Raw genomic sequence first — 27,841 nt, forward strand, 5'->3', positions numbered from 1 at the left:
ATTGTCAACGCATCATTTTCTCCAGTTACATGTTGCTGTTATAGGTTACCCTTGCCACTTCTTCTGTGTAACTTTTCTGCCACTCTTGTCCTGCTAAAAGCGTAATATTGTAATTGTAACACGCCGCGGAATTAACACACGGCGAACGGGCGCGTGGTTGGGAGGGGGTAAAAATACCGGTAGGAAGAAACACGGCACAATTAACTGCCGCTATGTACATTTATACATCCTCTGATGTTCCTTCCTTTTCTGTCAGTAAATGCATAAAACATACACCTGCATGAGCATACATGAGAAAACGGACGTATACTGTCAAGAATTTTCATTTAACTCCTGTCCGTCACAACCGCTATGACGTAACACTTCACTGCTAGCGTAGATACAAAAATGGCGGAAAAATGGCTGCGCACGTTCAATTTTGCCCATTCAGTCATAGATCCGGGCTATTATGCAACGGTTCTTCACACTTTTACATGAGTTGTAGGTCACCAACAGAAATTCAAGATTGTTGTTGAATCATGTTCGTCTTGTGCCGTGAGCATGTGTAATTATGATCTATAAATTTGGCAATGAATGTGACAGTGTGCTCGTCCCACGACGAGCTGCCTACCTCGAAAAAAGATACTGAAAACTTTTGGCCTTGTTGTCTTCGAATGCATTGTTATCGATGCTTTGTAAATAATGTATTGGACACCTACATGTCTGAAGTGTGCACAGCTCAGAAATAACTATTGTTGCATGTGTAGATCTCTTTAAGTTCCAGTATTTTTAATCTACCGGTATAAGTCTTACTACTGGTATTATGCCAATGCATGTTACAGTAGAATATTGTTCATAACTGTCCATTGTCACTTGTATATCTGCTATGTTTATACCATGTACTTGCAATTAGCCCTCGGGCACGAACTTGCAAATAAACTTCTTATTATTGTATTATTCTAATTAGCTACATAAGGATTTTCGGCAGGTATTGTGATTTCTTGTGTGTTCGCATCTATAACTCAAGATGCCTTTGATGAATCTGTATAGGAATTTGCATGTTCGCAAGTAGTGTGTTCCAAATGTATTACATTGAGTTTTGCATCATAGCAGTATTTCTAGGTAGTGTGATAGCACAGTAGGACACCCCCATGTTGATGACAGTGTGGAACAAGCCATTAATCTAGATGTTGTCAGTGGTACTTTTCTACACTGAAATAATGGATCGCTCGTTTGTTTTTCTCCTTATTGTTTGCCGGTTTGCAATGAGAATCCCCTCACACTGCAAAATTAAATCCTAGCAAAAAGGAATATTAATCTATCGTATGTACTGTTCCACTCATCAGCATAGTGTGCTGCAGAACACTAACTTTTACTGAGTCAACACTTTGTCTCTTGATATTGGGATAACAGTTAATCATTTCTAGGACTTGGATGCTGCTATGCAAGACAGTAAAACTTAAGGTGGAATGAATTTTGTACTTGCTTTTTCTAAATCTGATAGGTCGTTATGGTTGCTTACTTGCTTAAGTCGAGTCCATCTGGCCTCGAGTTGTGATGGCAGACCATGCATCCCTGTCAATCATTCATAGTTGTAGGTCGTTGTGATGTGCTGCAAATCCACGCAAATCCAATGTGCTGCATAGTGACAACCTCTGGCTTCTTCATTTTTTTATTTTAAGACTTATATGTTTTAATCCCTGTGTTGAATATTGCCATCTCTTGCAGGTCAGCAAAGTCTCCCATCACCAGTAAGCGTATTGAGAACATCATTGACTACATGACGTACGAGGTGTACAAGTACACGGTGCGGGGTCTTTACGAGCAGCACAAGTTCCTCTTCACACTGCTCCTGACGGTCAAGATCGACATCAAGTCCAAGAAAGTCAAACATGAAGAGTTCCTCACTCTTGTCAAAGGTAGGAGTCATGCACTTGCATGCCAATACAGCAATCTTATAGTGAAGGATTTTTAAAGTGTATCACATCCAGCATTGCCTCTGATACCCTGCGATGAAGATACACATTGTGAAGATTTATTGATTTTGTGACTAATCACAAGCTTCTTGAAGACTTTATGTCGTAACTACATATAGGAGGCCCAAAGCTTCACCTCATACTGTATACCTCAAGCTCTACAGTAATTGCATTTTCTGCAGTAATATGCCTGGTGTTCTCTAGATCATTACACAATTTTTAGGGATTGGCCAATGTTTTTGTTTGTGGGTGATGGAGCGCTATTAAATATGATTTGCTAAGGATAGATTTTCAGGAGAAAAGTATGTGCAAACCTTTGTTGATTTTAAAATTTGCACACCTTCTGGCTATTAACGAATGCGGCTGAAGCTCTTTGTCTGTATGACAGGACCTTATAAGATAGGCCATTATGAAACAATCTGTTTTATTGCTTTATCACAGGTGGTGCCTCCCTGGATCTGAAGGAAGTAATGCAGAAGCCCTGTAAGTGGATCCTGGACATGACCTGGCTCAACCTGGTGGAACTCAGCAAGCTGAAGAACTTCAGTGACATCCTCAACCAGGTGGGAAGTCTGTCTGGAACTTGCCATAGACAAAGTAGCATGTATCCAAAATATAATGCATGTACATGTACGGTATAGAGCCTGTTACCCAAGCCTATTATACTAGCCAAGTCTCTGTCAATGTCATATCAGCCTTCACATAGTTACAATTTGTCTTTTTACACAATCTGCATGTATATGATTATGGAATATTAACCTTATTTATGGGAACACCATCTTAGAAGCTTATGTTCTTTTAGCATGACGGACAAACTCTTTTTTACAATGTCAAGAAGAATTCAGAGTCTAAAAATGGTCACCTTTTGTATTCTGTGTTCAAGTTCCATCAGTACTTAGCAGAGTGTCTCAGCCTATATAAAAATGGATGGAGCTATATCAATGTTGCTTTTGACTGCAGGTGGTTGCCTGAGCCAGGTTGTTGCCTGACCAGGTTTGGCTGTTGTATCCGAATCCTTTCTGTTTGTTTCTTTGTTGTAGGAAATAAAACACCCTCCATTCTATTATTAGGGATGAAAATAGAAACCAGTCCTAACCATAGTCTGACTGTTTCAGATCACCCGTAACGAGAAGGCGTGGAAGAGCTGGTTTGATAAGGAGGCGCCCGAGGATGAGGTCATCCCTGACGGGTACCACGCCTCGCTGGACACCTTCCGCCGCCTGCTTCTCATTCGCTCCTGGTGCCCTGACAGGACTCTCAACCAGGCGTCCAAGGTAAGCAGTAGGGATGTGTACCTAAATGTAACATCAGGTACAGGACTGGTACATTTATCGTTACAGAATTTTAGGTTCAGACCTCTACCTGCATCTGAACAATTTGAAGTAAACTGTGCTTTTCATTGACGACAAAGATATTAATGATAAATTGTGAACATATGGAAAATTCTGTCCAGTCTGAAATGTACAGTCTGCATGGGGGTTCCTGGTAATGCTTAAAGCTAAATTCAGACAGCACTTAACGATTGGTCCTTGACTTAGGCCCAGCTGGCTGCCATGGTCACATTTGCTGTATGACTATCATACAATGGCAAATTGAAGCCATTCTTGGGATGGTCGTATATGTGTCACACAAAATTTAGTTGTCTTCTTACCAAAAAAGCTGTGTAAACATCCTTGTTAGCTGTTGGTTCTGTCACAGCCTTCTTGAACACCTTACAAGTAAGACATAAAAATCGCACAATGACCTACAACAATTGTGATACAGTAGTATCACTGACATTATCATCATCATCTCGATGCAAAGTATTGCATGTTTGAGATGTTAATTCACCATTATCAAGTTGTAGTGTCACTGACATAATCATCATCCAAATGCTAAATGTTGTATTTCATTTACAGTACATCCTGGACTCTATGGGAGAGAAGTACACAGAGAGCGTGATCCTGGACGTAGAACAGATGTGGGGTGAGACGGACAACCGCACTCCTCTCATCAGTTTCCTGTCCATGGGGTCGGACCCCTCCAACATGATCGAGGCCCTGGCTAAGAAGAAGGGAATCGAGTGTAAAGCCATCTCCATGGGACAGGGGCAGGACGTACATGCCAGGAAACTGCTCAAGCTCTTCATGGAGACTGTGAGTACTGTTTTCTTCACACTGTAAATATTGAAATGTGGTAGTTTCATTTTGCAGTGACCATTAACGTTAAATCATGGCACTACAAACATGCACTATCAGAAGTTCCAATGTACTACCATTTTACATGCCAGGAATTTACTGCTCAAGCTCTTCGTGGAGACTGTGAGTCCTAGTTTCTTCATACTCATTGTAAATCTTGACCTGTTTGTTTCATTTTGCAGTGACCACTCCACAATCAAATCATGACACTGCAAATAGCAAACAGCTTGAGATAAAGGCTATGGAACTACCTTAGTACAATGAACTCTTACTGTCCCACACAGATTTTAATTCCATGTACTTAGAGTTTTGACTAATGGATACTACTACTACCACTAAATCCATATTTAGATTTGAGTGCCTTTTAAGCCTTGTTTTTGTTAACATTTTAAAGTAGAATTAAACGGTCTCATTTCATGAAAATGTACTTGTCGTTTGGTGGGAAAACAAAGACCACTTAAGTTGATTAGATTGTTCTTGTCCTTGGTGCTGAATACGTTTCACATGGACAGATAGACTGTTTTGGTCCTGATTTCTTCAAGCAAAATACAGCAAATAGCATTTCTTAATAAAGGATCTATCTTCTGTACTCTGTAAATCTTGAAATTTCTGCAGTGGTTTTATTTTCGCCATGGTCTTTAGACCATGAATTAATGACAATGCAAATATGTCCCTTATATGACTACTGTACTAATGAATTGTTTCAACCACGAATCTGCAGAAACCACCCTTGCCCTCCTACTTCAAAATAAAACCAATGTGAAAGTAACAATATTTTGTTTATCAAGCTTGTTGTTGTTTGTAACAGGGTGGGTGGGCACTGCTGCAGAACTGTCACCTTGGACTTGACTTCATGGACGAACTGATCAACATCATCGTGGACACGGAGGTGATCCATGACAGCTTCAGACTGTGGATGACTACAGAGGTCCACGATAACTTCCCCATCAACCTGCTACAGGTCAGTACTTAGAACAACAGTTGTATAAAATCATGTGTATCTTTCTTTTCAAACCCGGCCGATCGAAAGTCTTTTAGCCATTGATACAGCAGTCACCACAATATCTCGGAGTCTATTTCACAGATTCTGACCTAAAAAAGGAAAACTTAAGTCATGAGCTTACATGTATGATAAATTAAGTTACTATTCAGTCATAAACTGATGTTTTGTGCAATTTCACAGTCATTTATTGTCTTGTGCAATTCTTTTAATAACTGTCTGTGTTATTAGGGATCCCAGCAGCAGTATAATCAAACAATGGATAGTGAGTGAGTGAGGGAATGAGAGAGTGAGTGTTGTTGCATAGACATTCTAAATGCCTTCATGGTTAGTCCCAGTACTTGTGTCCCTTGGGAAGAAGAAGAAAAAGCAGAATACTTTGACTGTAAAAAAAACAGAGCTCTTAGTTTACTTAAGATGATACATGTACAAATACAATGACATAGTTGATACAGGTATTCTGCTTGTAATATAGTATTTTAATGTTCATCTCTTTTTCCTTTGACAGATGTCCATCAAGTTCACCAGCGAGCCTCCCCAGGGTGTGAAGGCCGGTCTGAAGAAGACGTACACAGGCATCACCCAGGACCAGCTGGAGATCAGCAACATGCCCCAGTGGAAACCCATGCTGTACGCTGTGGCATTCCTGCACACCACAGGTTTGGCATCCTCCTAACGCCCGGTCCCCAATGGCATTAGCCTTTGGGGCCCTGCTATCTAGATGCCTACCAGCGGTTATTATGATTGTCGCCACAAACCAGCTGTCAACCAATCAGAGAATAGGCTTTTCTTGGGCTTTTTGTTGTCGAAAGCTGTCTCGCAAAGGCTGCTGGGAAGCTATCAGCCAATCATGTTACGTCTTAGCACCATCCTCCTACGCCCGATCCCCAATGGCTGACTGCCCATATAAGGGTAAGCTCATCAATATTTATAAGCAGGGCGACGAGGAACTGAAAGTAACTGCGGGTAGGCCATGAGATAGCAGGGCCCCATAGGCTGAGTCAGCTAGCCATTGGGGACCGTGCGTAGGAGGATGAGGTATGGGAACTGGAATGACTTAACGTTTGGGGACTGTTCTTGGTGCTGAAAAGGCTGTAGTTGTTTAAACTCAATGTATTTTCTCAAGTTTTCATCCAAAACATTGTTACAGTTGACCTCTTATGCAACAGTAACTCTATTTCAATCTTTTGCACCACTTAATTTTTATCTGATTTGAAAATCAAATCCTTCGACTATGTTGTGAAGCATAATTTCATTCAAGGTTATGAAGCTTACTACTGTAAATGCATTGAAGTTCGCGGGGATTTAATTTTGCATTTGCGGGAAAGTGGAGTGGTCGCGGTGGTTTTAACTTTGTGGTAATGCTATATACTGTAGTCATATACAATAATAGAAAATTGTTTGCAGTCATCATCATATCGTTCCATGCCAGTACTGCAGCCAGGCCACGGCCTTCTTGTTAGCTTCTATTAGGTCCTGGTTGGAGATTTTGGGGCCTAAAACGCAGTGGTTTTAAGTTTGCGGTAAAACTGCCTCGCGAAAAATACGAACATAACACCATGAACATTTCTGCATTTACAACATGTTTTGGGACTGTCCTCGGTGCTGAAAATGCTGACTCATAGCAGTTCCTGAACTATTTCATTCAAGACATTGTTACAGTTGATTTCTAAGGATTTAAAAATCAGATCATTCTCCTTTCAAATTGTTATGAAAGATGATACTAGTATCAGCCTGTCATACTGGTCTGCTGTTCATACAAGGTTATGAGTAAGCTAACTTTTAGACTGTCTACTTTCTTGGTTTAGAGAAAAGATCAGTAGCCTCTCCTTGCAAAAGTATCCCCTGCATTACTGAAACAGGGAAGAAATGTGCTGCCCTATGTGCCTCTAGGCACTTAAATGATCTGAAGAAATGGACAAACTTTGTTAGTTTATTGTTGGAAACTTTTTTCTTTCAGTGCAAGAGAGAAGGAAGTTTGGTCCCCTTGGGTGGAACATACCGTACGAGTTCAACCAGGCTGACTACAATGCTACCGTACAGTTTGTACAGAACCACCTGGATGATATGGACATCAAGAGGGTAAGATACGTCTTCATACAAAATGTAACAAGCCCATGTAGCACATTCTGGACGTACCTTCCCATGACTTTACTCCCAACCACTCTGCAACCAAGGTCGGTGCTTGGTTGGAGTAGCCTGGAATCCATTCTATTTCAGACTATTCTATTAGCTCTAATTCAATGCTCTGTTCACAAAGATATTTGTAGTATTACTCAATATCATTCCTGAGGGTTTTTTTTTTAAATTCATGGTCCTTAAGTCATACTTTTACCTAATCATGCAGTCCATGTTTCCAATAAATGGTATACGTAGCTGTCCTAGATATAGAAATTAATTTGCCATACATTGTATCCATTACATTTAATATTGTTGTGCAATAAAGTTTGATTTATTCCAATATAATTTGTTCTATCTCTTATGTCTGCTTTAAGGCTACAGTGCATGCATGTATCAGGGACACCTGAAAAACAGGTCACTTGCCTAAGTCTGATCTATTGGTTATTGTAATTAAAAGTTTATTGCAAATCCTTGCCCGTGGGCTAATTGCAGGTAACATGAGAGATTCAGACAGAGAACAAAATAATATCAAAGGTGTCTACTCTAGTCTAAAACTAGTAAAAGCTAACTCTAGGTCCTGTGTTATTGGGTTTGACTCCTTTTTTGAAGACAGTGAAAGACGAAAGATCCCACCTTCTCTATTATATGTGGGTTTTGTGAAGTTAGAAGGAGAACTGTTTTCTTTTTGTCCGTGAATGTTAAGAAGTTTGGATGGATTGGTAAACTTGATAAATTTAATGACTGTGTCTTCTCCACATGTGTAGGGTGTGTCCTGGAGCACTGTAAGGTACATGATTGGTGAGATCCAGTACGGCGGCCGTGTGACAGACGACTACGACAAGCGTCTCCTCAACACCTTCGCTCGGGTCTGGTTCAGTGAGCAGCTCTTCTCTCCAAACTTCTGTTTCTACAAGGTCAGTTAGTCTAGTTTAGAATGTTTAGAATCAACTGTTGATAAATCCCAAGTACATGACATTTTGTAAACTATTCATGTACAAATTAAAATTTTCTATTTTTGATTAAGCAAAAAGCCCAACTGAAGAGCTACATTGTGTATAATTATGCAATCATGTAGATCATAATTTATCAATCTAAACTGATGTGCAGTCACGTTTAATCAGAAGAAAACTCATCTCATATTACTAATTTTGTTTTGGTTTTGGCTACTATAGAGGATTCATTGCTTGCCAAGAAGGTCTATGTTTTCAGTGCAGTTTGTTTTGTGGGTAACTATTTTTTGTCTTTATGGACTGCATAACTTGAGAAGAATGTGAATGGATCCTTGCTATATTTGGTATTTGGGCTAAGGTGTTGACAAATTGGAGAACAATTTTGTCTATGGGCCTCCTGGCAGCTATCCATGGTACTGCAGCAGAGCATCAAATTTTTTATCATTACTCTAATCAATGTTTTCTAAATGTCATATTTGCAGGGCTATGTGATTCCAAAGTGCCAGAAGATCGAGCAGTACCATGATTACATCAATGGCCTACCCACCTCGGCCACACCGGAGGTCTTCGGTCTGCATCCAAATGCTGAAATCACGTAAGTAAAAGCTCAGAATCTTTTTGTAACACTTTAGTACCACTACAGTAACAGTATTTAAGAGTCTACATTCAGTATTGTAATATACAAAGCATGCAGTTCTGTAATTATTAGGGACCGTACGGCGTTTAGTGAGGGGGGAGGGCCAGTCGCCAGAGGGTCGGGTCAAAATTTTTTTGCTAGGCCCTCCCCCTAGGTAAATTATTTTTTGCTAGGCCCTCCCCCCAAGTCAAAATTTTTTTGCTTGGCCCTCCCCCCTCCTATTAACTTTGAAAAAAATATTCAAGACGCCAATAAAACACTGCTCCCATTTGGAAATGTGCTTTGCGTCATACTTTTTTCATGATTTTCATCGAGAAGCAGATCTCTCACCCATAGTAAAAAAAGGAAAACAGAATGGCTCAAAATATCTGCTTAATAGAGGGATAAATATCTGCTTCATAGAGGCATAAATATTTGCTTTATAGAAGCTATTTCATTGTTTTGATATTAAAACAACACCTAAAAAGCATTTGTATCTGAATTTCTAGTAGATTTGCGCCACAAAGCGGCGCGCGCCCCGCTCCCTAAATTTACGTATTGCAAGCTCGCGGGCCTGAGCGGCTTGACGGAAACTATTTTCAATTTACATATATTTTGGACTTTTTCTTGGTTCTGTGGTGGTAATACCTTACGGTAAATCCGGGGAAAAAATGAAAACCAAAACAACAGCACGATTCGACTAACCAAAACTGTAGTGGGGAGGGGGGGCGCCGATGCGTGACGCTGATTTTCCCACGGCGGGGTAGACCGGTCGCCTCGCTCTAGCCGCCGGCGGGCGTGAGAACGCAGACTTATAGGAGATCTTTTAGAAATGCCACGCTTTTTTGCCATGATTTCCTGCATTGCTTTAAGTTTTTTTGGGGGGGAAATTTGCTGGTTAGATGACATTTCTATGAAAAAAAAATACGAGGGTTAAAAATAAGTTTTTGAGAACGACGTTCCGAACACCATGTCCGGCGCCAAAGGCATGAAGAACCGCAAGGTAGGTCCGGGAAAATTTTGAAATCTCGACCCTCTTAAAGCTATTTCCTTCAGTTTGAGGGAAATATTTTGCTGACAAAGCTAAGTAAACTTTAATGGCATTTCAATTTAGAAATACAAAATTAAATCCCCCCAAACACATTATCACGATGTCGGTCACCAAAGGCGCGAGGCCGGTCACGTCAAAAGGGATCCAGGGAAATTTGCAAATATTTACCCTCGAGCTCTGAAACGCCATTTCTTACATTTTGAGGGCAATAAGACAGGGGTAAATTTTGCTGGCAGACTAATCTAGAGTTTAAAAACATTTCTGTAAGTAAAAAAGGTTTTCGAGGGCGTCATGCATAAGCCCCGCCCCCTCCCTTTCGCTTTTTCACTGTGTCCCGAGCGCCGACCTTGGGCGATCCCTTGCGCATGCAGAGGTCCAGAAAAATTTTGAAATCTTGACCCTCTGAAACGCCGTTTCTTGGATTTTAAGGGACATATTTTGCTTGCAGACCGAGCTATTTTTTTTGCTTGGCCCTCCCCCCAAGTCAAATTTTTTTTGCTAGGCCCTCCCCCTGGCAAAATATTTTTTTGCTTGGCCCTCCCCCCCCTGGCGACCGGCCCTCCCCCCTCGCTAAATGCCGTACGGTCCCTTATTCAGACTTTATGATACTAGGACTAGTAGCAGGTATGTTTAAATATTGAAGCTTGCGTATAACCCCTGCAGCAATTATGAATAATTTTCACACTGGTTGATAAGGCCACTTTGCCCTTTGGAAGGGACATTTATTATCATAAGCTTTGAAGTTGTGTTTTTAACTAGCAGTGGTGACTGCATTACACTATCGGCCATAGAAAGCAATTCACTGCAATAGAGAATGACTGCTTGGAATTTTCTCTATTTTGATTTTCTTTATTTCATTTTATTTCTTGGTTTGGCTGTTCAGTACACACAGCCAGGGCTGCCCAACTAGCCTGTGGCTACTACAAAGGGCTAGCCCTGCTGACAAAAGCAGAGACATACATATGGAATTGGACAAGGACAAAAACAATATTCTTAGTACATGAAAAGATAAGAGTGACTAAATCTTATAACCTTTCATAGTCTTAGCTGCAAGAAGGAAAGGTTTGACACATCTATTGTAACTGTTACAGTTAACTTGAAAGATCATCTGTGTTGGTAGAAGTCATTCTTGAAATAGTTGAACTGTAATTTCCAACACAAAATTTGGACTCACACAAATTTTTGACTGCACAGCATCAGTCTTTGTCAAGGAATGAACAATCCACTGCTGTCGTGACGTTGCGTTATGCAGATAGAACACGTGACTCAGTGAGCAGTGGATCATAGGTTGCAGGAAGTCTATGGCACCCACCGTCTCTATTCAGGGATGGTTGTAAAGCTCTGATTTAGATGGCTTAGATTGTAACAGTTGTCCTTTGACATGCACCATTTGTTCCAAAATCTCACACCTTTTTCTGCATTGCCTTCCAGTCACTCGAGTACGGTTGCCAAGGACGTTCTTGACACCATCCTGAGTATCCAGCCCAAGGACAGCTCGGGAGGGGTGGGGGAGACCAGGGAGGCCATAGTCTACAGGATGGCTGATGACATGCTGGACAAACTGCCAAAGGACTACATCCCGTTCGAGGTTCGTCAAACAAAAATCAGTTGATCACCTGGACCTCTGACACTGAGTCCAAATAGTTTTAGGTGCACAATGAGAACAAAATATTTATGTACAGTCTTTTATGCATTAACAACATATAAGTGAGAGAGAATGAAAGTTGAAAATTTATTGAAATTGCAATGATTAGGCCACACCAATTCAATTTGTTGGTTCACGGATTCTAAAAAAACTATAAAAATATGCTTAACTGGAAAAACATCATGAAAGCAAATCGTGAAGATCAGGTTTATGCTAGCTTGGTGCAATCAGTATCATACAGCTGCAGTCACAATTCAAGTTTCACTCCCTACCCTCTAGTATTATGATGTGGGCTTGCTATATTTAATCCGTGAACCAACAAGCTAAATTGGTCTGGCCTTATCTCTGTCTTACAAGATGTGAACACCTGAGAAAGAATGGACCGGATGTTCAACATTCTTTTTTTTTTGCTGGATTTTTCTTCTTTTTTCGCCCTTGCGCTTAGGGGTCTCCAGAGGACGTTATTCATAAAATTAAGTCAGTGTGGCTTTAATGTGGTTAAGAGGTCTTTGTACGGACCAATGTTTTGTAGGAGGTCTTTGTACGGACCAATATTTGTCTTTGTCTTTGTACGGACAAAACATGGTAATCAATAACCATCCTCACCCCTCCCCAGGTGAAGGACAGGTTGAAACAGATGGGTGCGTACGCCCCCATGAACATCTTCCTGCGCCAGGAGGTGGACCGCATGCAGAGGGTCATCACCCTGGTCAGGAACACCCTCAAGGACCTCAAACTGGCCATCGACGGGACCATCATCATGAATGAGGTGGGGAGGAAGAATCATGTCCTGTTTGAATGTATGAAAAAACAAGCCAAACCCGCACCACTTACTCTTGGCCTCAAGAGCTATCTACTAGTGCTGCAGTACTATAGCAAGCCGCTAGGGAGCCCAAAATGTAATCATTTCAAGGTCACATCAAGACATTTGCCCAAATATCAAGACAATCCCTCCAGGCATTTTGGAGTTGTGCCGGTCTTCTTCAAATGCACACACCCAAAGACGTTACCAAAAACATAGCCCTCTGGCAATTTAAGGCGACAAGGTCAAATCTGAAGGAAAACATTCAAAATGAACAGTGGCTTGAAAATCAAAGTTATTACCATCATACATGCACATGTAGCATACATGTACTTGACTCTTTATATAGAATATATAAAGCAAGTAAATATAATTTTTTCCTAAAAACCTTTATGTTCAACTTGTTCATATTATTCAATGTCAGAATGATGTGGAGTTACAAACTTAGAATATTTCCACATTAAGCATGTACAATGCATGTATTTTGAAGAATGTATAATAGACAGGACATTTATAAATGAAAGTTTGTGTGTCCCTGTTACAGAACCTGCGGGATGCCCTGGACTGCATGTACGACGCCCGTATCCCCGCCCAGTGGAAGAAGATCTCCTGGGCGTCGTCCACCCTGGGGTTCTGGTTCACCGAGCTCCTGGAGAGGAACGCACAGTTTGACAACTGGCTCTTCAACGGGAGACCCAACAGCTTCTGGATGACTGGCTTCTTCAACCCACAGGGCTTCCTTACAGCTATGAGACAGGCAAGTTTAGTCTCAACATAGTACTACCTTACCTACAGGCTAGGGGTTCCTTACAGCTACGAGACAGGCAAGTTTAGTCTCAACATAGTACTAACCTACAGGGTTTCCTGACAGCTATGAGACAGGCAAGTTTAGTCTCAACATAGTACTAACCTACAGGGTTTCCTTACAGTTATGAGACAGGCAAGTTGTCAAGACTAATAAACACTCAGATTATGCTATACCAAACAATAGATGTTTTCTGGTTTTTAAATTCATGGTTTTCTTACCTTACAACAATTTGTGATGTCATTAATTCACGGTGAGGAGGCAATCATGACAATAAAGCCACCACACATCTTTAAAGATTTACAGTACCATAATTAGATCCCTCACTGAGAAATGTACTTTAATTGTTACATATTAGATACATGTATTTTCTCAGACATACCAAATTGGGTGGACTTACTGTGGGAGCAACTCCCCCTCTGGCACAATTAAGTCCACGTACACTTAGCGTACATTCTGTCATCCTTATTTTAGGTCCCAGGTTTGTCTGTCTGTCTGTTTGAGTGTGTGTGGCAACATTGTCAAAGATTTTCAGTGCTGCCATATTTTCGTCTAAAACAAGAAAAATAAGAAAAAGGCATTTTTGTAAGTCTAGTTCGTCTATTTTATCAGTTCCTGGATTTAAGTGAGGATTTTAGAGCATTAGAATAAAAGAATTAACTTGTTTTATATAGGAGGTTACCCGAGCACACAAAGGCTGGGCGCTGGACAGCGTCGTCCTTTATAACGACGTCACCAAGTGGATGAGGGACGACGTGGCCCAGCCTCCGCTAGAAGGCGTGTACGTGTACGGTCTGTACCTGGAGGGCGCTGGGTGGGATCGGCGCAACTCTAAACTCATCGAACAGAAACCCAAGGTACGCAGACATTTCTCTATCATTTTTTCATCAGTGTAACAATTAAGGTCACTACAAAAATCCCACAGTGGCGCATGCTATGCATGTGAAGCATGTTTGAATCATTATTTTCCTTCTTTTGTACTGCCAAGCCTCTAATTTTAGAGATTAACGGCAGATTGCGCATGAGTTCTTTACAACGCAAGTGCCTGGTACAAATAGACAAGGGAAATAAGCTTTAAGGAAAAATGCTAACGGAAATGAAAACAAACTGATTTTGTGTGTGCGAAGGACAGGACAAGTGAGTTAATAGAACACATATTTTACATATGTATAAGACGTGTGGGGATGGCTCAATGCAGCAGGGTCCTGAACAGTTTTCAGTTTTGAACTGGGCGAGAGACCCCGCCTCCGCCACACCAGGCTCAAGTCCATTCCACTCTCTGATGGTCCGAGGGAAGAATGAGAGCATGTAGTAGTTGTTCCTTCACGTGATGGCCTTCAATGGAAGGGCTGTGTATACAATCATCATCATCAGTCACTGTAAAATATGGAATGGTCTGGGAAACACCTGTATCACATATTACCTCCGCCCATTGCAAGTACAAAATTAAACTTAAGGTGTGAAAAGAACTGATTAGAATAGAATAGGCCAATGATAAGATAACAATATGATCTCTTCATTTCTACCACAGGTGTTGTTTGAGCAAATGCCAGTCATTCACATCTATGCCATCAACACCACCGGTACCAAAGACCCTCGCCTCTACTCCTGCCCCATCTATAAGAAACCCGTGCGGACCGACCTGACCTACATCGCAGCGGTCGACCTTCGAACTGTGCAGTCTCCCGACCACTGGATTCTCAGGGGCGTGGCCTTATTGTGTGATGTGAAATAAACACAACTTCTACATTACAGTCTGCATGCTCATAGGGTAGGGGTGTTCAGGGGGTAGGAAGAACCCCTCACACTCTCTCAGAGGTACTGGAAAAGATAAATTTAGGCATCCTCTCTTGACAGTACTTTTAGCAATAGTTTCCATAATATTTTTAAATTCCTCAAAAATGCAGGAAATGCCATTCCAGAGGGGTGAATTTTCAAACTTTTTCCATGACTTCTGAGAAAGCGCGTTCTTACACTTGTAGATGCTCATCTATCACTATAGACACTCTCTAGTGTCAAAAAATCTACAAAAGAACCCCCTAGGTACGGGCATGCACTGTATGTGCTCGAACTACAGCACACCTACAATAGTACCCACTTAGTGCACCATTAGCTCAAGGCAACAAGTAAACTATCTTGTCATATACAGACTAATTCAGGCTAAGGAGGGACTGTTTATTGTCATTATTATATGTATCTAAATCTATTTTTTGCTGTGTTTTTTTTTTAAATTCAATTAAATGAATTTTGGCCCGACTTTTTGTGATACTGATGATACTAAGAAGAAAAAGTATATATTATTTGTCAGTTTTTTTTCTTTTTACTACCATGATCAAGGGATGCCACCTTCTCAAGTATATGATATGATATACATAAGCATAACCTACAGTTCAAGTAAGTCAGTTTAATCATGAAAGTCATATAATCGTATTTATGCACTCATGAAAGTAAAAAATGACACATGTATAAACAAATAAGGTTCTACCAATAGGTGGTAACGTTAATTTCCATATCACTTCACAAAATCTTTAAGCACATGTAAAGCTTTCATAAAGCATACTTTCATGAAAACAAAACCTTCACATATGCTTTAAGATGTTCTTGTAGAATTTTGTGCAGTGTACAATGTCTTATTGCTTTTTAGACTACTTATCAAAATAATGTAATGTATTCTAGATGAAACACAATGTACAATGTAGAATCCAACTCATGTCAAATATTAGCTTTTCGTTATTTTAATTACATGAGACCACATAACCACAATGAAATGTAAAAATTATCTTAAAGCTTTTAAAAGAAATTAAAGAATTTTGTACTTACTTGAAAGGGCTGATACAAATACAGCAAGTTGTCATATTGACAAGTAGTCAAGAAATTAGGACTGAAAGGATATTTTTCCTTTAACGATGATGTGTGTCGATGATATCAAGGGCTTTGTAAAATTTTTGATGCAACAGTTTGTGATAATTTTAAGACATGCAGAAACTTTGGACTTTTTAACCAAACTTGATTGTCCCAAGATATGATACAATATGATATCTATTTTTGTAGCATGAAAACGTGTGATTTGCATTGTTTGAACAATTATTGTAACACTGTTATTTCAGAAATGTGGTAACCCAAAAAGCAATTGTGCCTACCAGCACTGTGCAATTTTGTTGTATGTCAGTTGATTGATGTGTATTTCAAATTAGATACACATGCACTATGTACAATGTATGTGTTACATCTTGCAGCCATTTTTGATTGGCGCTTTGTAACGTTAACTTCTTTCCAGATACACTTCAATCTGTATTTTTCAAATGTGAAAATTTCGATTTGGTTGGAAATAAAATCATGCACCATTGCTGTGTTCTTCTCTGACATTTTGTATGGTACAGATCCTAGAAGTGACATGGCCGTATAATTGTACTGGTTTCCTGCATCAGAGCGTTAACACAATACTAAAGTGTTTTTCAGCATTGAACAAACCATAACCAATGCCAATAATACTACAAGCGTTGTGACTTACGGGTTTGTGGAAAATTTGGGCTAGGCTACACACTGTGGGCTACCTAACTAGGCTTCCTTGAGAAATAGATCCTGTCAGCATTGCCCAGTGAAAGTCGACAGAGGATATATGGGTTGTGAAGAAAGAACATTGTTATCCAACTATCGTTACTGTAAGAAGACTTCACACAGATAACTTGACAGCCTTGACCAACGAGTTACGTGTCCATCGAGTCACGTGACTGGAGTGGTGGTTCATTCACCTCTGATGAAGCTTGTAGGATTGGTCAAAATTCGGTGACCCTTTTGTGTTGGACATTACGTGTAACGTTTTGTGATTACAAGTATGTAGTGTACAAGGCTATTTGATAGAGTGACCGAAATCACACCAACATTTTCATTGTTAAAAACGCCACAAAAGATTCTCTTCCTACTAACATCAAGGGATCAATCTATTATAGAACACATGGGGCATTTCATTTTCAACTGTCTTCAAGAAAGAAGTCAAACCCTGTAATAGTTACGTAGACTTAGTACTTAGTACCCTATTATGTATCGTATGTATATTCATCCACTTAATATAACGTTATGTATGTTAGAATTTAGTTTATCTACATGTATTCAGACCACATTCATTCATCTCATGTATCTAGTCTTTCTTTTCTTGCAATTAGCCCAATGGGCATGAATTTGCAATAAACTTTATTTATTTATTTATTTATATAGTAGAGTGGTGGAGGGCGCACCGCAGTCATCCCTCAGTAAGACATCTGGAGCCGCATAGTTCAGATTTCAGATATTCAGCCCACCAATATACCTGTATACAAGGCATACATAGTGTTCCTGTTAGACTTCGCGCCACGTGCCATTAAATGAGACAGGGCTTGTCCTCGGAAAGCATGACGTCATTTCCGGTGTGCCGAACCTGTCGACGGTAGCCGACCGAAAGTCGTCACTCGGGGTGATGCGGACGGCGTTAGACGAGGCCACCGAGGGGTCCTCGTCGTAGAAGTGAAAGGGTCGGATGAAGAACTGCAGCTGGTTCCCTGCCGTGGCGGTGACGGGGTAGTCCTCGGAGTGGGGGAGGTGGTGCGCCGCCAGGGTGACCCACGCCACCAGGTCCTCGTCCACGATGTTCTCGTCGTCGTCGATGAAGGACTGGAAGTTGACCACGGGGTCGTACAGGTCGTTCTGGTTGAAGATGGAGGAGCTGCTGGGCTCGGAGTCCTTCCGACGGGTGACGGCCACCTGGTAGTCCATCCACGCCGCGCCGTTGACGGGTGCCCACTCTCCCCGGGGTAACAGGCTCTTAGCAATCCCGTTCAGTTGGAGACGGTACCCGCGGTGGGCGTCAAACCTAGAAAAGCATTGGATTAAGAATTTAGTGATATTGCAGTAGAAAGGCAAACCGAGACGAGGGCCGCTACCGACTTACAAGCACCTTTGACCCTTTGCTGACGTCACACTTCCGGTATGGATGCGTGGCGTCAGAGGATTGACGTCTAGATGTGTGTCGTGAGGACTGATCGAAATTTTGTTGGTAAGCGCTTTATTTTGTGTAAGGATATAGAGTTTAAAATTGTAAAATAGAATTACAGCTCAGTTTAACTTACCCAAACACGTGCCCTAGTCACAACAGATGATAACGAACTGGCAAACTGCTTCTTCGACCAGAAAAAGGCTATAGTATTGGACCATGCACCTAGACCACCACTACTTTGCGTAGTAAAGAGAAGCGACAAAAACATCACCTGTTAACAGTTTCGGTACTCATCGCTGTAGAAGTTATAGTACTTGGGCCGGTTGAAGTCGGCACATTCTTCTCCGCAGAGACATCCAACGGCGCTAGCAAACCGCATCTTGCCTGTACTCTGATATCTCAACCGTTGCTATCAGTTCCCGTGAGCGTCGCCACAAACCAGCTGTCAGCCAATCAGAGAATATGCCTTTCAGTTTTCAAAAGCGATCTCGCATATATAAGGGTAAACTCACTAATGTTTATAAGCAGGGTGGTCAGAAACTGATGGTGACGGTTGGGATAGCAGAGTACAGGCAAGAGGCGGTTTGCTGGCGCCGTTGGATGTCTCTGCGTAGGAGAATGGCTCGGCAGGGCCCCTCCTTCCATTTGTGACCTAAGCATTACCGAGATTCTGTATGATGGACTAGATGCAGATGACAGTAATACAACGTACCGGTTTTTTTGTTCTTCGCTGTAGAAGTTGTAGTACTTGGGCCTGTTAAAGTCGTACTGCACGGCGGCTTCCTTCTCGGTAGTTCTGAGGCTCCGCTGGATGCGGGTCTGGATGTGGCGCAGTTCCGGCCGCTCAGGGTTGGTGATGTTCTCCAACAGGATGTCCACTGTCTCGAACCTGACAAGACAGGGCAGAAAATTTCATTATAGTTTTCTCTGTATATAGTATTTTCTGTTCCTTTTATGCCTTAGCCATGTAAAAAAAAATATTTCAACTTAGCTGACGATAACTTTTCCTGCCGTAAAATTGAACAAAGAGCATTGTCGGTTATTATCTAATTGAAGTAGACCACCATTTCCCACCATTTAATCATCACATCGCGTTGATGTTGTTCAGACCCTTGTAATGGGATGGGATGATTGGTTTATTCAGGAAACAGGAAACATATACACTATGTACAAGGCCTCGCAGGCAACCTCAGTTACCTGAATTATGCTTGTGCATATATAACATGATCGCGCTTACACTTTTGAAAAAACAACATAATTTAAAAGCTTAATTACAGAATTAGTTTAAAACTCAGCATATAAACAGAATAGAATACATTTGCCGGATAGAGTGGCACACAATAGTGATGTTGTTGTTCGGATGTCCAAATAGTCCACAGTCCATAACATTTAAGTGTTATTTAGCAGCTGCACCATATACGGAATCGGGCTTCTTTTATACCTATCAGTTCTCGTATGGACAGGGTCAAGCAGGTGAGAAGCCCTGGTCTGCCTGCCGCTCACCTCGCCACGGTGAGGTGGGAGCCAGTTTCTGAACTTTTCAGACGACAACAGATGATGGGCGAATTTGAGGCACAACTCGCGGCGACGGTTGTCGAGGGTTGGCAGTTCAAGTGTCTGACAGGCCTCAGCATAGGATGTATAGTCGGCGCCGAGGATCGTACGGCAGGCCCGTTTCTGGATGGATTCAATCCTCGCCCGTTGCTGTGTGGTGAGACCTGCATGCCATGCTGGTGCGGCGTATTCTGTAGTAGGGCGAACGAACGTCCTATAGCAGAGCAGTAACTCGTCGCGGGAAAGGTTAAACTGTCTTAGCTTACGCAGCATGGATAGCTTGTACTACCTATCAGCACATTGAGCATTAAGTTTTCTTGCTAGCTGTCTCAGTAGCGAGGGTACTAGTATATCTTTTTACAGAGAGGTGGGGTTGCTTACCCTTCCTTGCCCTTCCCCTTTAACGTGCACGAGACACTTCCTTGAACCAAGAACACGGGACCCCCATTTTACGTCCCATCCAAAAGACCGGTGCCAACCCAACCAATGCCCTTCCCAGGATTGAACTTGGGCCTCCCTGTTACCGACCAATTGGAAACAGGGGCTCAACTGTTAGGTTGCTAGCAGTTGAGGTACAGGGATCCCTTACACATCTCGTAGACTTCAATAAATTGTGATATATGAGGCCATATAATCACAATACATTGTCATTGCACTAGTATTGGAGAAAACGTTCCTGAGGCGGATTGATACACAGTTGTGAAGTGTCTTTTAACGACTTACCTATTTTGGACGTTGACAACATCTAGATCCACCTTGTAGTTGAAGAAGTGTTGGTGATGGTTTCCGATCTGATTGGCCCACATTCGGTAGCCGTACGGATCCTGGTCTTGTGTGTAGAATGTGGGTTGGAGATATCCCGTCAAGCTCACTTTGACCTCTAGTACTCCATTCTGGTGGAATATGTAGTCGTAGACAAAGTCGTAGTTGTAGACCACGTTGATGTGACGTAAGACGAGCACGTGATCAGCCATGCCACCATAAAAGGTATAGCCGCCGGCGTCGTCGGAATCAAAATGGCGGCGGAGGGGTATCCCAGTGTCCAGTTCGAAGGCGCAGACGGCGTTTCTGAAGCGGCGCGGCTTGCCGATGTCTTGCTGGTGTAGCGCGTCGAAGAACGTCGCCGTCTTGGGACAGTCTATACCGGGAAGGAGCTCGAAGGAGCCCGCTACGGGCCAGGCGTTGTCGACGTACAGCGCGGCAAGCATGAGCGGGTCGGTCCCGGAGTACCACGTGCCTGCGTCCTGGAGACCCAGCTCGTACACCACGCGCTCGTTCTTCATCCGTATGTCGTACAGTTGTAGTCCCTGCGTGGTGCTCAGCCTCCAGTTAAAACTCCACCCCATGTACTCCACATGGCGCCCCTGTACCTTGTACCGCCGACCTGTGATGGGACAAAATATTAACTTTGTTAGTTGCATCCAAGTCTGAGATCTCACGTATGCTATGCTAGGGTCACAATTGTGCCTGTGCCTGTACCGTCAAACTTGTATTAGAGACCTTTTGCATAGCGACCACCTGGTCATTGAGGACCCTTCATGTCAGTCCCTTGGATTTTTTTCCATTGACCTAGGCATTCAAAATAGTCTACAGAGGCCACCTGTCAAACACGGCCACGAGTTACGGTCCCGTAGATACAGAAACACTTTCTTTTGCGACCATACAACGGAGGTACTTCTCGGTGTTTCACGATTAGGTCACGGCGTTGATTTTAACTCCAAGTTAAAAAAATTCGGGGCCCGGTCGAGCCCAAATATAGCCCGGTATAGTCCTGGATAGGGTATTCGGTTTGCGACATCCGTCTTTTGGAAGGCACATGTTCGACCTGGTGCCTAGGTCTCGAGCACGTTTAATTTGAAGTGCTAGCTAGCCCTCCCTGTAAAAAAAAAATGCCCGTACCAAAACAGCAGGTAAACGTGCTGACCTATGTACCACGAGGCACTGCAAAGGTCACAGTAAACTTTCGAACAAACGAATGAGGGGAACTCCTACCAACCATCGGGCTCTATCAGCTCAGGCGCTCGGAGTGGCCGGGAGGGTTGTGGGTCGCCCCGGCGGCGGAAAGACGAGAAGAGAGCCTCGTCACCAGCGAGGACTGGAAGCTGTGCTTTCCGCGCTGTGCCGTCGTCATAACTTCGAACCAGCTCCGCCGTGGACTCGAAGTACTGTCCGTTATAGAAGACTCTCTCTATACGCCACTGGGCAGGGTCCATGTTGAGGTGGTTTATCTGTAGAAATCAGAGAGGGCACGTTTAAAGTTAGGGCCAATTCAGCATTTGTCGTACGCTTGTCGCACGATCGGAAATTGAGGGAATTCGTATATTCGAGCACACCGTTTGACATTGAACAGAGACGGAGGGTGACATAGGTTATCTGGCACTTACGACCCGTAGCTGTGGTCACGTATCTCTGTCGTCACGACCCGGAAGTAGCAGTAAGAGTCAGCCGAAAAGTAGGATAAGTCCCAATTTCTTCAAAGTATTGTGTACAGTCTTTTACATTGTATTATTTACCAACACAGATAAACTTTCACGTGATTGATTGAGTGCGAGAGTGAGTGCGTGAGTGAATGAGTGAATGGGTGAGTGAGTGAGTGAGTGAGTGAATGAGTGAGTGAGTGAGTGAGTGAGTGAGTGAATGAGTGAATGAATGAGTGAGTGAGTGAGTGAGTGAGTGAGTGAGTGAGTGAGTGAGTGAGTGAGTGAGTGAGTGAGTGAGTGAGTGATCGGGAAAAATCCCCTTCTATGTCTTTTATTTCGACAAGGACTTTCCACTGTCGTGCATGTCAGGTGAGCCATACGGCCGTGATTGATTGATTGATTGATTGATTGGTTGGTTGATTGATTGATTGATTCAATGACTAATGGTTGATTGTGTGAGAGTGGCTGGGTAATTAGAAGAAGTGAATGAGTGATTGAGGGATATCAAGTGAGTGGTGAGAAAGAGTGAGTGAGATCGAGTCAGTGGTGAGTGAGTGAGATCGGGTGAGTGAGTGGGTGAGTTAATGAATGAACGAGTGCGTGAGTAAGAGAGAGTGGTGAGTGAGTGACGAGTGACTGAGTGACCGAGCGAGTGAGTGAGTGAGTGAATGAGTGAGTGAATGAGAGACGTACCTGTATCATGAACCCCACCGGATGCAGAAACTTGCCCTCCAGGTTTCTCATGAAGCGGAACCAGGTCCTCCTCTCCCCGCTAGTGAACCCCCGTGGTGCAGTGTCACCTAGCGTCAGACACCGGGAACTGCAGTTGTAGTATGTGTATCCGAAACTTTCCTGTTCAATAAAAAATCAGAAAAAAATAAAAAATAGTTTGCCGACATAAACTTTAATTTAATGTCAGTGTTCAAATTCTTTGATGCAGTAGAAGCCAGTTAATTGCACAACGGATTACCGCACACTTCTGTTAATTGCACGGTATTCCAAAATCCCATGAACTGTACCAAAAACTACTGTATGAACTACTTTTACATTGTTAACTTCTGTGACCTTTTGTAACAACATCCGTCTGTCAGTGTGTCCCAGATGCAAATGATTGCGAGTTCGATTATGGAAAGCCGTGTATTTACAAACGTTCCTCATTGATTATGCAGATCTAGACTAGCTATTGATTTGCATAATTACTTATTATGCAAATCAGCGCTAAGGCTATCTACAATCCAGTAATAAACAAACGGTCATAGAAGAGCTAGAGAGGCCAGAAACCTTGAGGATTCTGTCAGTTTCCTTCGTTGCCTGTGTCAGCATCGGTATGAGCAGGGCGTACTCTTTTGTCTCCGGAGCACGGGCGTGCCACGGGATGGGGTTCTTCCTACCGGGCGGTGCGTATGTCTCGTGGCGGGTTGGGTCGGGGAGGGGCCCGACCACGTATTGTTCCACCACGGGCTGCGTCCTGCCGCCACCGTACACCGTCACTAGGGCTTGTCTCTCCGGCCGGGGGCCGTTATTGTCCAGGTACGCTAACGCTTCGGCCTTGAGTGGAAGATGAAGCTCTGAAACGGTCAGGTATGCAACATTTACATATAACGCTAGTTCACCTTTATCCGTGGAGTAACCTATATCCGTTATTTTAAAAACAGGGGTATCAAAGTGCAATATCTTTAAAATACATCTTGTTTAGCAATTTAGAACAACCTTCCGTCGTATTTAGATCCCTAAATGCTCAGTTGTTTTTTACAACGGATATAGGTTACCCCGCGGATAAAGGTGAACTAGCGTTAGTACAAATTAGCCCAAATGTCTTTCTTTCTTTATTTCTTTATTTGAATTTACCACATGCAAAAACAAGTGGAAGGGAGGACAAAAGAGGTGTATCAACACCTTTACAGGTTGTCCTCCCAAACCTGAAATGATAATAGAAAACAATACGAAACCAAAATCAAACAATAAACATTAGACATCAAAAGTCAGTAGACATGAATATACAATTCGGTGACAATTATACACAGAATTGATTATATACAAAATTATCAAATATCATTATATACAGAGTAAAAAGCTAATTACAATTCTAATGTAGCCTTAAAGCAGTGCAAGAGGCACACCCACAAGATGTGGACCAAGAGCAGGGGACGTCGATATTGAACTGGGTGTCAAATCTCACAAACGTGGCTGTCACAAGCGATCGCTTGAATGTCGAGATGTTAGACTTTTCAGTGGCTTGAACCCCAATATTACGGAGGACAGGACTCAGCTGATTCCAGATGGTGACCAGCCTTGGTATGTAAGAAGAGCTGAAGGCTGATGTCCTTACTCTAATGGGGGTAAGCATGTGAGATCTGAGATATCTAGAGGGTCTGGAAGGGAAGGATACATACTTGTGAACAATTGGTTTAGACTTGATAAACACCATGACGTCGCATACTTCGCGCCTGTGCGTAAGAGGCAACAGACCAAGGGTGGAAAGACGTTCCTTGTAGGTCAGGGTGTTCGAGTGGGCTCCTAGAATGAATTTAGTCGCCCACCGTTGCACCCCTTCTACAAGGGACATGAGTTTGCGGGACTGAGCCGGAGGGGACCACAAAGGTGAGCAGTATTCTAAGATGCTTCTCACCAATGTGGTGTACAGTGCCTTGCGTACATCAGTGCTAGAGTTGAACCCGATTGTTCTTTTGATGAAACCAGTCATAGAATTGGCCCTGGCTACCATCTTTAAGATAGGAGTGTCAGTCTGTTTTCAGGGCCTACATAGGCCAGCTCCTAGGTGAGGGTCTGCATGGGGAGTCCCGAGAACGATTTACGCTGAATTGAGAAGAACCCCCTACGTATTACGCTAAATCAAGGAAGGCAATTACGCTAAATTTGGTCGCCTCACTACGAATTACGTAGACAAGATGGCTTTCCCTACGAATTACGGGAAATAAAATAGGCTGCCTACGCCTTACGTAAAAGAGCATGCAGACCCTCCTAGGTTCCATATGGACAACCTGCCCCCAAAGGAAATTTTACCCATACACCTTCAGCTTAAACTGAATGGTGGCAAACTTTCCTTACAGGCATGTAGGCCAAGGAAACAGTCTGGTATCAAGGTCAAGCACAAGATGTATAAACACACATGTTTTTGTACACCGTCACATGTTTTCGGTCTACCATACTGTAAATCGTACAAAGTAGCTGCAAAACAAAGAACGAAGTATGTGCACTGGACTACAAAAAAATAATGTCTGAAACGGATACGAATGTCGTAGAATGCCAAAGTCGATTTCAAGGTGAAAGAAGAAGCTGGGGGAAAAACAAAAATGAAGAATCTATTGCGTTCGGTATATCATACTTTTTTGTTCAACTTTCCTGACCACATTTCATGACAAAGGCAACTTTTTGTCTTTTTTTGCCCATTTTCAAGCTTGCACCAGTTTTGGGGGTTCCTACAGGATGTAATCCATATGTACTAGTAATGAGATCAACATGGCCTAAATACATCATGTCTATAGCCTTGGGCCTACGCATCAAATGTCCAAGTTTACGTTGTACAAGTGTGTAAGGTCATGCCGCTAATCCTATCCCACAGCGTACTTGTGGCACTGACTGCTACACACACATTCATGGCCAACTTTCTGCTAAGGCCATGTTGATTTGATAATATAGATGACATCCTAGATGGTAACCGCAAAACTGATGCGAGCGTGCGAATAAAAATAAGTTTGGCAAAAAAAAGTTGCCTTCATTATGAAATCTACGTGGTCTGTAAGGTTGAACAAATTACAAACATTGAGTATTGTTTATTGAATACCGAACAATAGATTCTTCATTTTTGTTTTCACACTCTTCTTCTATGACCTTGGAATTGACGTTGACATAATTAAGTATATGTTTTCAGATGTAACGTTATATTTTTGTCTACGCCACGGTATATATTTGCTCCTTTTATAGCTGATTTGTACAATTTAAAGCATGGTTGAAAACTTTTCCTCTGGAAACGGTGACAAATTGATGAGCGCGTGGATGTCATCCGTATAATCAAATCAACATGGCCTAAGATACTACTCGGTGTTTTTGTGTAAATCTGGACGTAGATCATTAACATCCATTGGCATAATACCGGTCGGTTTACTGCAATTTCTCAAGCAATGCTAATTTGGCAAATGATCAACGCATCATTTTCTCCAGTTTACATGTTGCTGTTACAGCTTACCTTTGCCACTTCTTCTGTGTAAATTATTTTGTCTCTCTGGTCCTGCTAAAAACATAATATCGTAATTGGAACACACCGCGGAATTGCACGGAGAACGGGCGCGTGGTTGGAAGGGGGTGCACTATACCGGTCGAACGAAACACGGCACAATTAACTGCCGCTATGTACCTTTATACATCCTCTGTTGTTCCTTTCTTTCCTGTTAGTAGTTGCACAAAACATAAACCTGCATGAGCATACAAAATGTCATGAGAAAATGGGCGTATACTGACAAGAATTTTCATTTAATTTTGGTCCGTCACAACCGCTATGACGTAAAACTTTACTGCTGGCCGTAGCATTAAAAATAGCGGGAAAATGGCGGCGTACGTTCAATTTGACCCATTCAGCCGTAGATCCGGGCGATAATGCAACGGTTCCTCACACTTTTACACGAGTTGTAGGTCACCAAAAGAAATTCAAGATTGCTGTTGAATCATGCTCGTCTTGTGCCGTGAGCACATGTGATTATTATCTACAAATCTGGCGACGAACGTGACAGTGTGTTTGTCCCACGACGAGCTCGCCTGCCCCGAAAATGACCTGAAAACTTTTGGCCTTGTTGTCTTCGAATGCATTGTTATCGATGCTTTGTAAATGATGTATTGGACACCTAGATGTCTGAAGTGTGCATACCTCAGAAATAACTATTGTTGCATGTGTAGATCTCTTTAAGTTCCACTATTTTTAATCGACCGGTATAAGGCTTATGACCGGTATTATGCCAATGCATGTTACATGGTTTCTACGAAGTAGACGAAGAGTATGAATGGGGGCTTATGTTAGAAGTACAGCGATGTTTATACGTAGAACCACTGCGGTTCAGGTAGATTCAGGTAAATTCAGAATATCTGGCCTCTTTCGTGATCTATCAAAACCCCACCATACCCCCTCTCACCCAAAATATGGACACGGAAGCTACTGTACCCATTCCGTAGATGTAGTTATCGTTGATGGAAGCCTCTTCCCATGGTGTGATATCAAGGCCCGACTGTCCCAGGAGATACTCCCGTACCGCCCTCAGTTCCTCGGCGGTCAGATCGTCGTACAGGGCCGGGGAGTCCTCGTCAACCGCCTCTGTAGCCATCCCGGTCGGACACGGGCCGATAGTTCCTCCCTGGCCGTCACCAACCACCGGCATTCCCGATCCTCCCTCTTCGGCGCCATGCCCTCCTTTTCCCGAGACCACGCCTAGCGCCACTGCGAGCGCAATGCACACCAGAAACAATAGCCCCGAGACCACACGCCAAAATGACACAGTATTCCACAATGTTCCGGACGACTTTGGAGCGGTAGATGTGCCCTGTTCTCCTCCTTCTTTCATTTCCATGCCTCTTGGCGGGTAGTGTCAGTGATCTACAATGTAGATGTGTTTCTTGCAGCTGTGACCCGTATGGTGGGAAGACAGCATGTCCCAGTGGGAATATTTCAACACCAGTCTGGGCGACTACCAAGGCCGAAAAGGCCCCTTTGCCAAATATTGTTCTTGAAAATAGACAAGGTAAGGGGATCCGAATAATGAGATCAGAT

At 42.6% G+C, this 27,841-nt stretch overlaps 2 protein-coding genes across 2 annotated transcripts in view; one reads left to right on the plus strand and one right to left on the minus strand.

Moving 5' to 3' along the window:
* Positions 1-16,485, plus strand: part of LOC118418226 (dynein heavy chain 5, axonemal-like) — a 111,516-nt gene extending 95,031 nt beyond the window's left edge. The window contains 14 exon segments of the mRNA XM_035824069.1: positions 1,708-1,898; positions 2,397-2,518; positions 3,071-3,229; positions 3,854-4,090; positions 4,941-5,093; positions 5,641-5,791; positions 7,093-7,214; positions 8,018-8,167; positions 8,686-8,798; positions 11,302-11,458; positions 12,132-12,284; positions 12,862-13,074; positions 13,797-13,979; positions 14,654-16,485. Of these exon segments, the coding sequence (XP_035679962.1) occupies positions 1,708-1,898; positions 2,397-2,518; positions 3,071-3,229; positions 3,854-4,090; positions 4,941-5,093; positions 5,641-5,791; positions 7,093-7,214; positions 8,018-8,167; positions 8,686-8,798; positions 11,302-11,458; positions 12,132-12,284; positions 12,862-13,074; positions 13,797-13,979; positions 14,654-14,857 (2,308 nt within the window). The 3' untranslated portion in view covers positions 14,858-16,485.
* Positions 16,486-17,432: 947 nt separating this feature from the next.
* LOC118418426 (amiloride-sensitive amine oxidase [copper-containing]-like) lies at positions 17,433-27,823 on the minus strand. Its single transcript, XM_035824325.1, has 7 exons — positions 27,239-27,823; positions 23,347-23,633; positions 22,759-22,917; positions 21,642-21,873; positions 20,369-21,029; positions 18,804-18,980; positions 17,433-17,968 (listed from the first exon to the last, which is right to left on the minus strand). Exons 1-7 carry the CDS (start codon positions 27,639-27,641, stop codon positions 17,458-17,460), a joined length of 2,430 nt encoding a protein of 809 aa, XP_035680218.1. The 5' UTR covers positions 27,642-27,823; the 3' UTR covers positions 17,433-17,457.
* Between the last annotated feature and the right edge of the window lie 18 nt (positions 27,824-27,841).

The sequence above is a fragment of the Branchiostoma floridae genome, chromosome 6 (assembly GCF_000003815.2).
Source record: "Branchiostoma floridae strain S238N-H82 chromosome 6, Bfl_VNyyK, whole genome shotgun sequence".
Taxonomy (NCBI): domain Eukaryota; kingdom Metazoa; phylum Chordata; class Leptocardii; order Amphioxiformes; family Branchiostomatidae; genus Branchiostoma; species Branchiostoma floridae.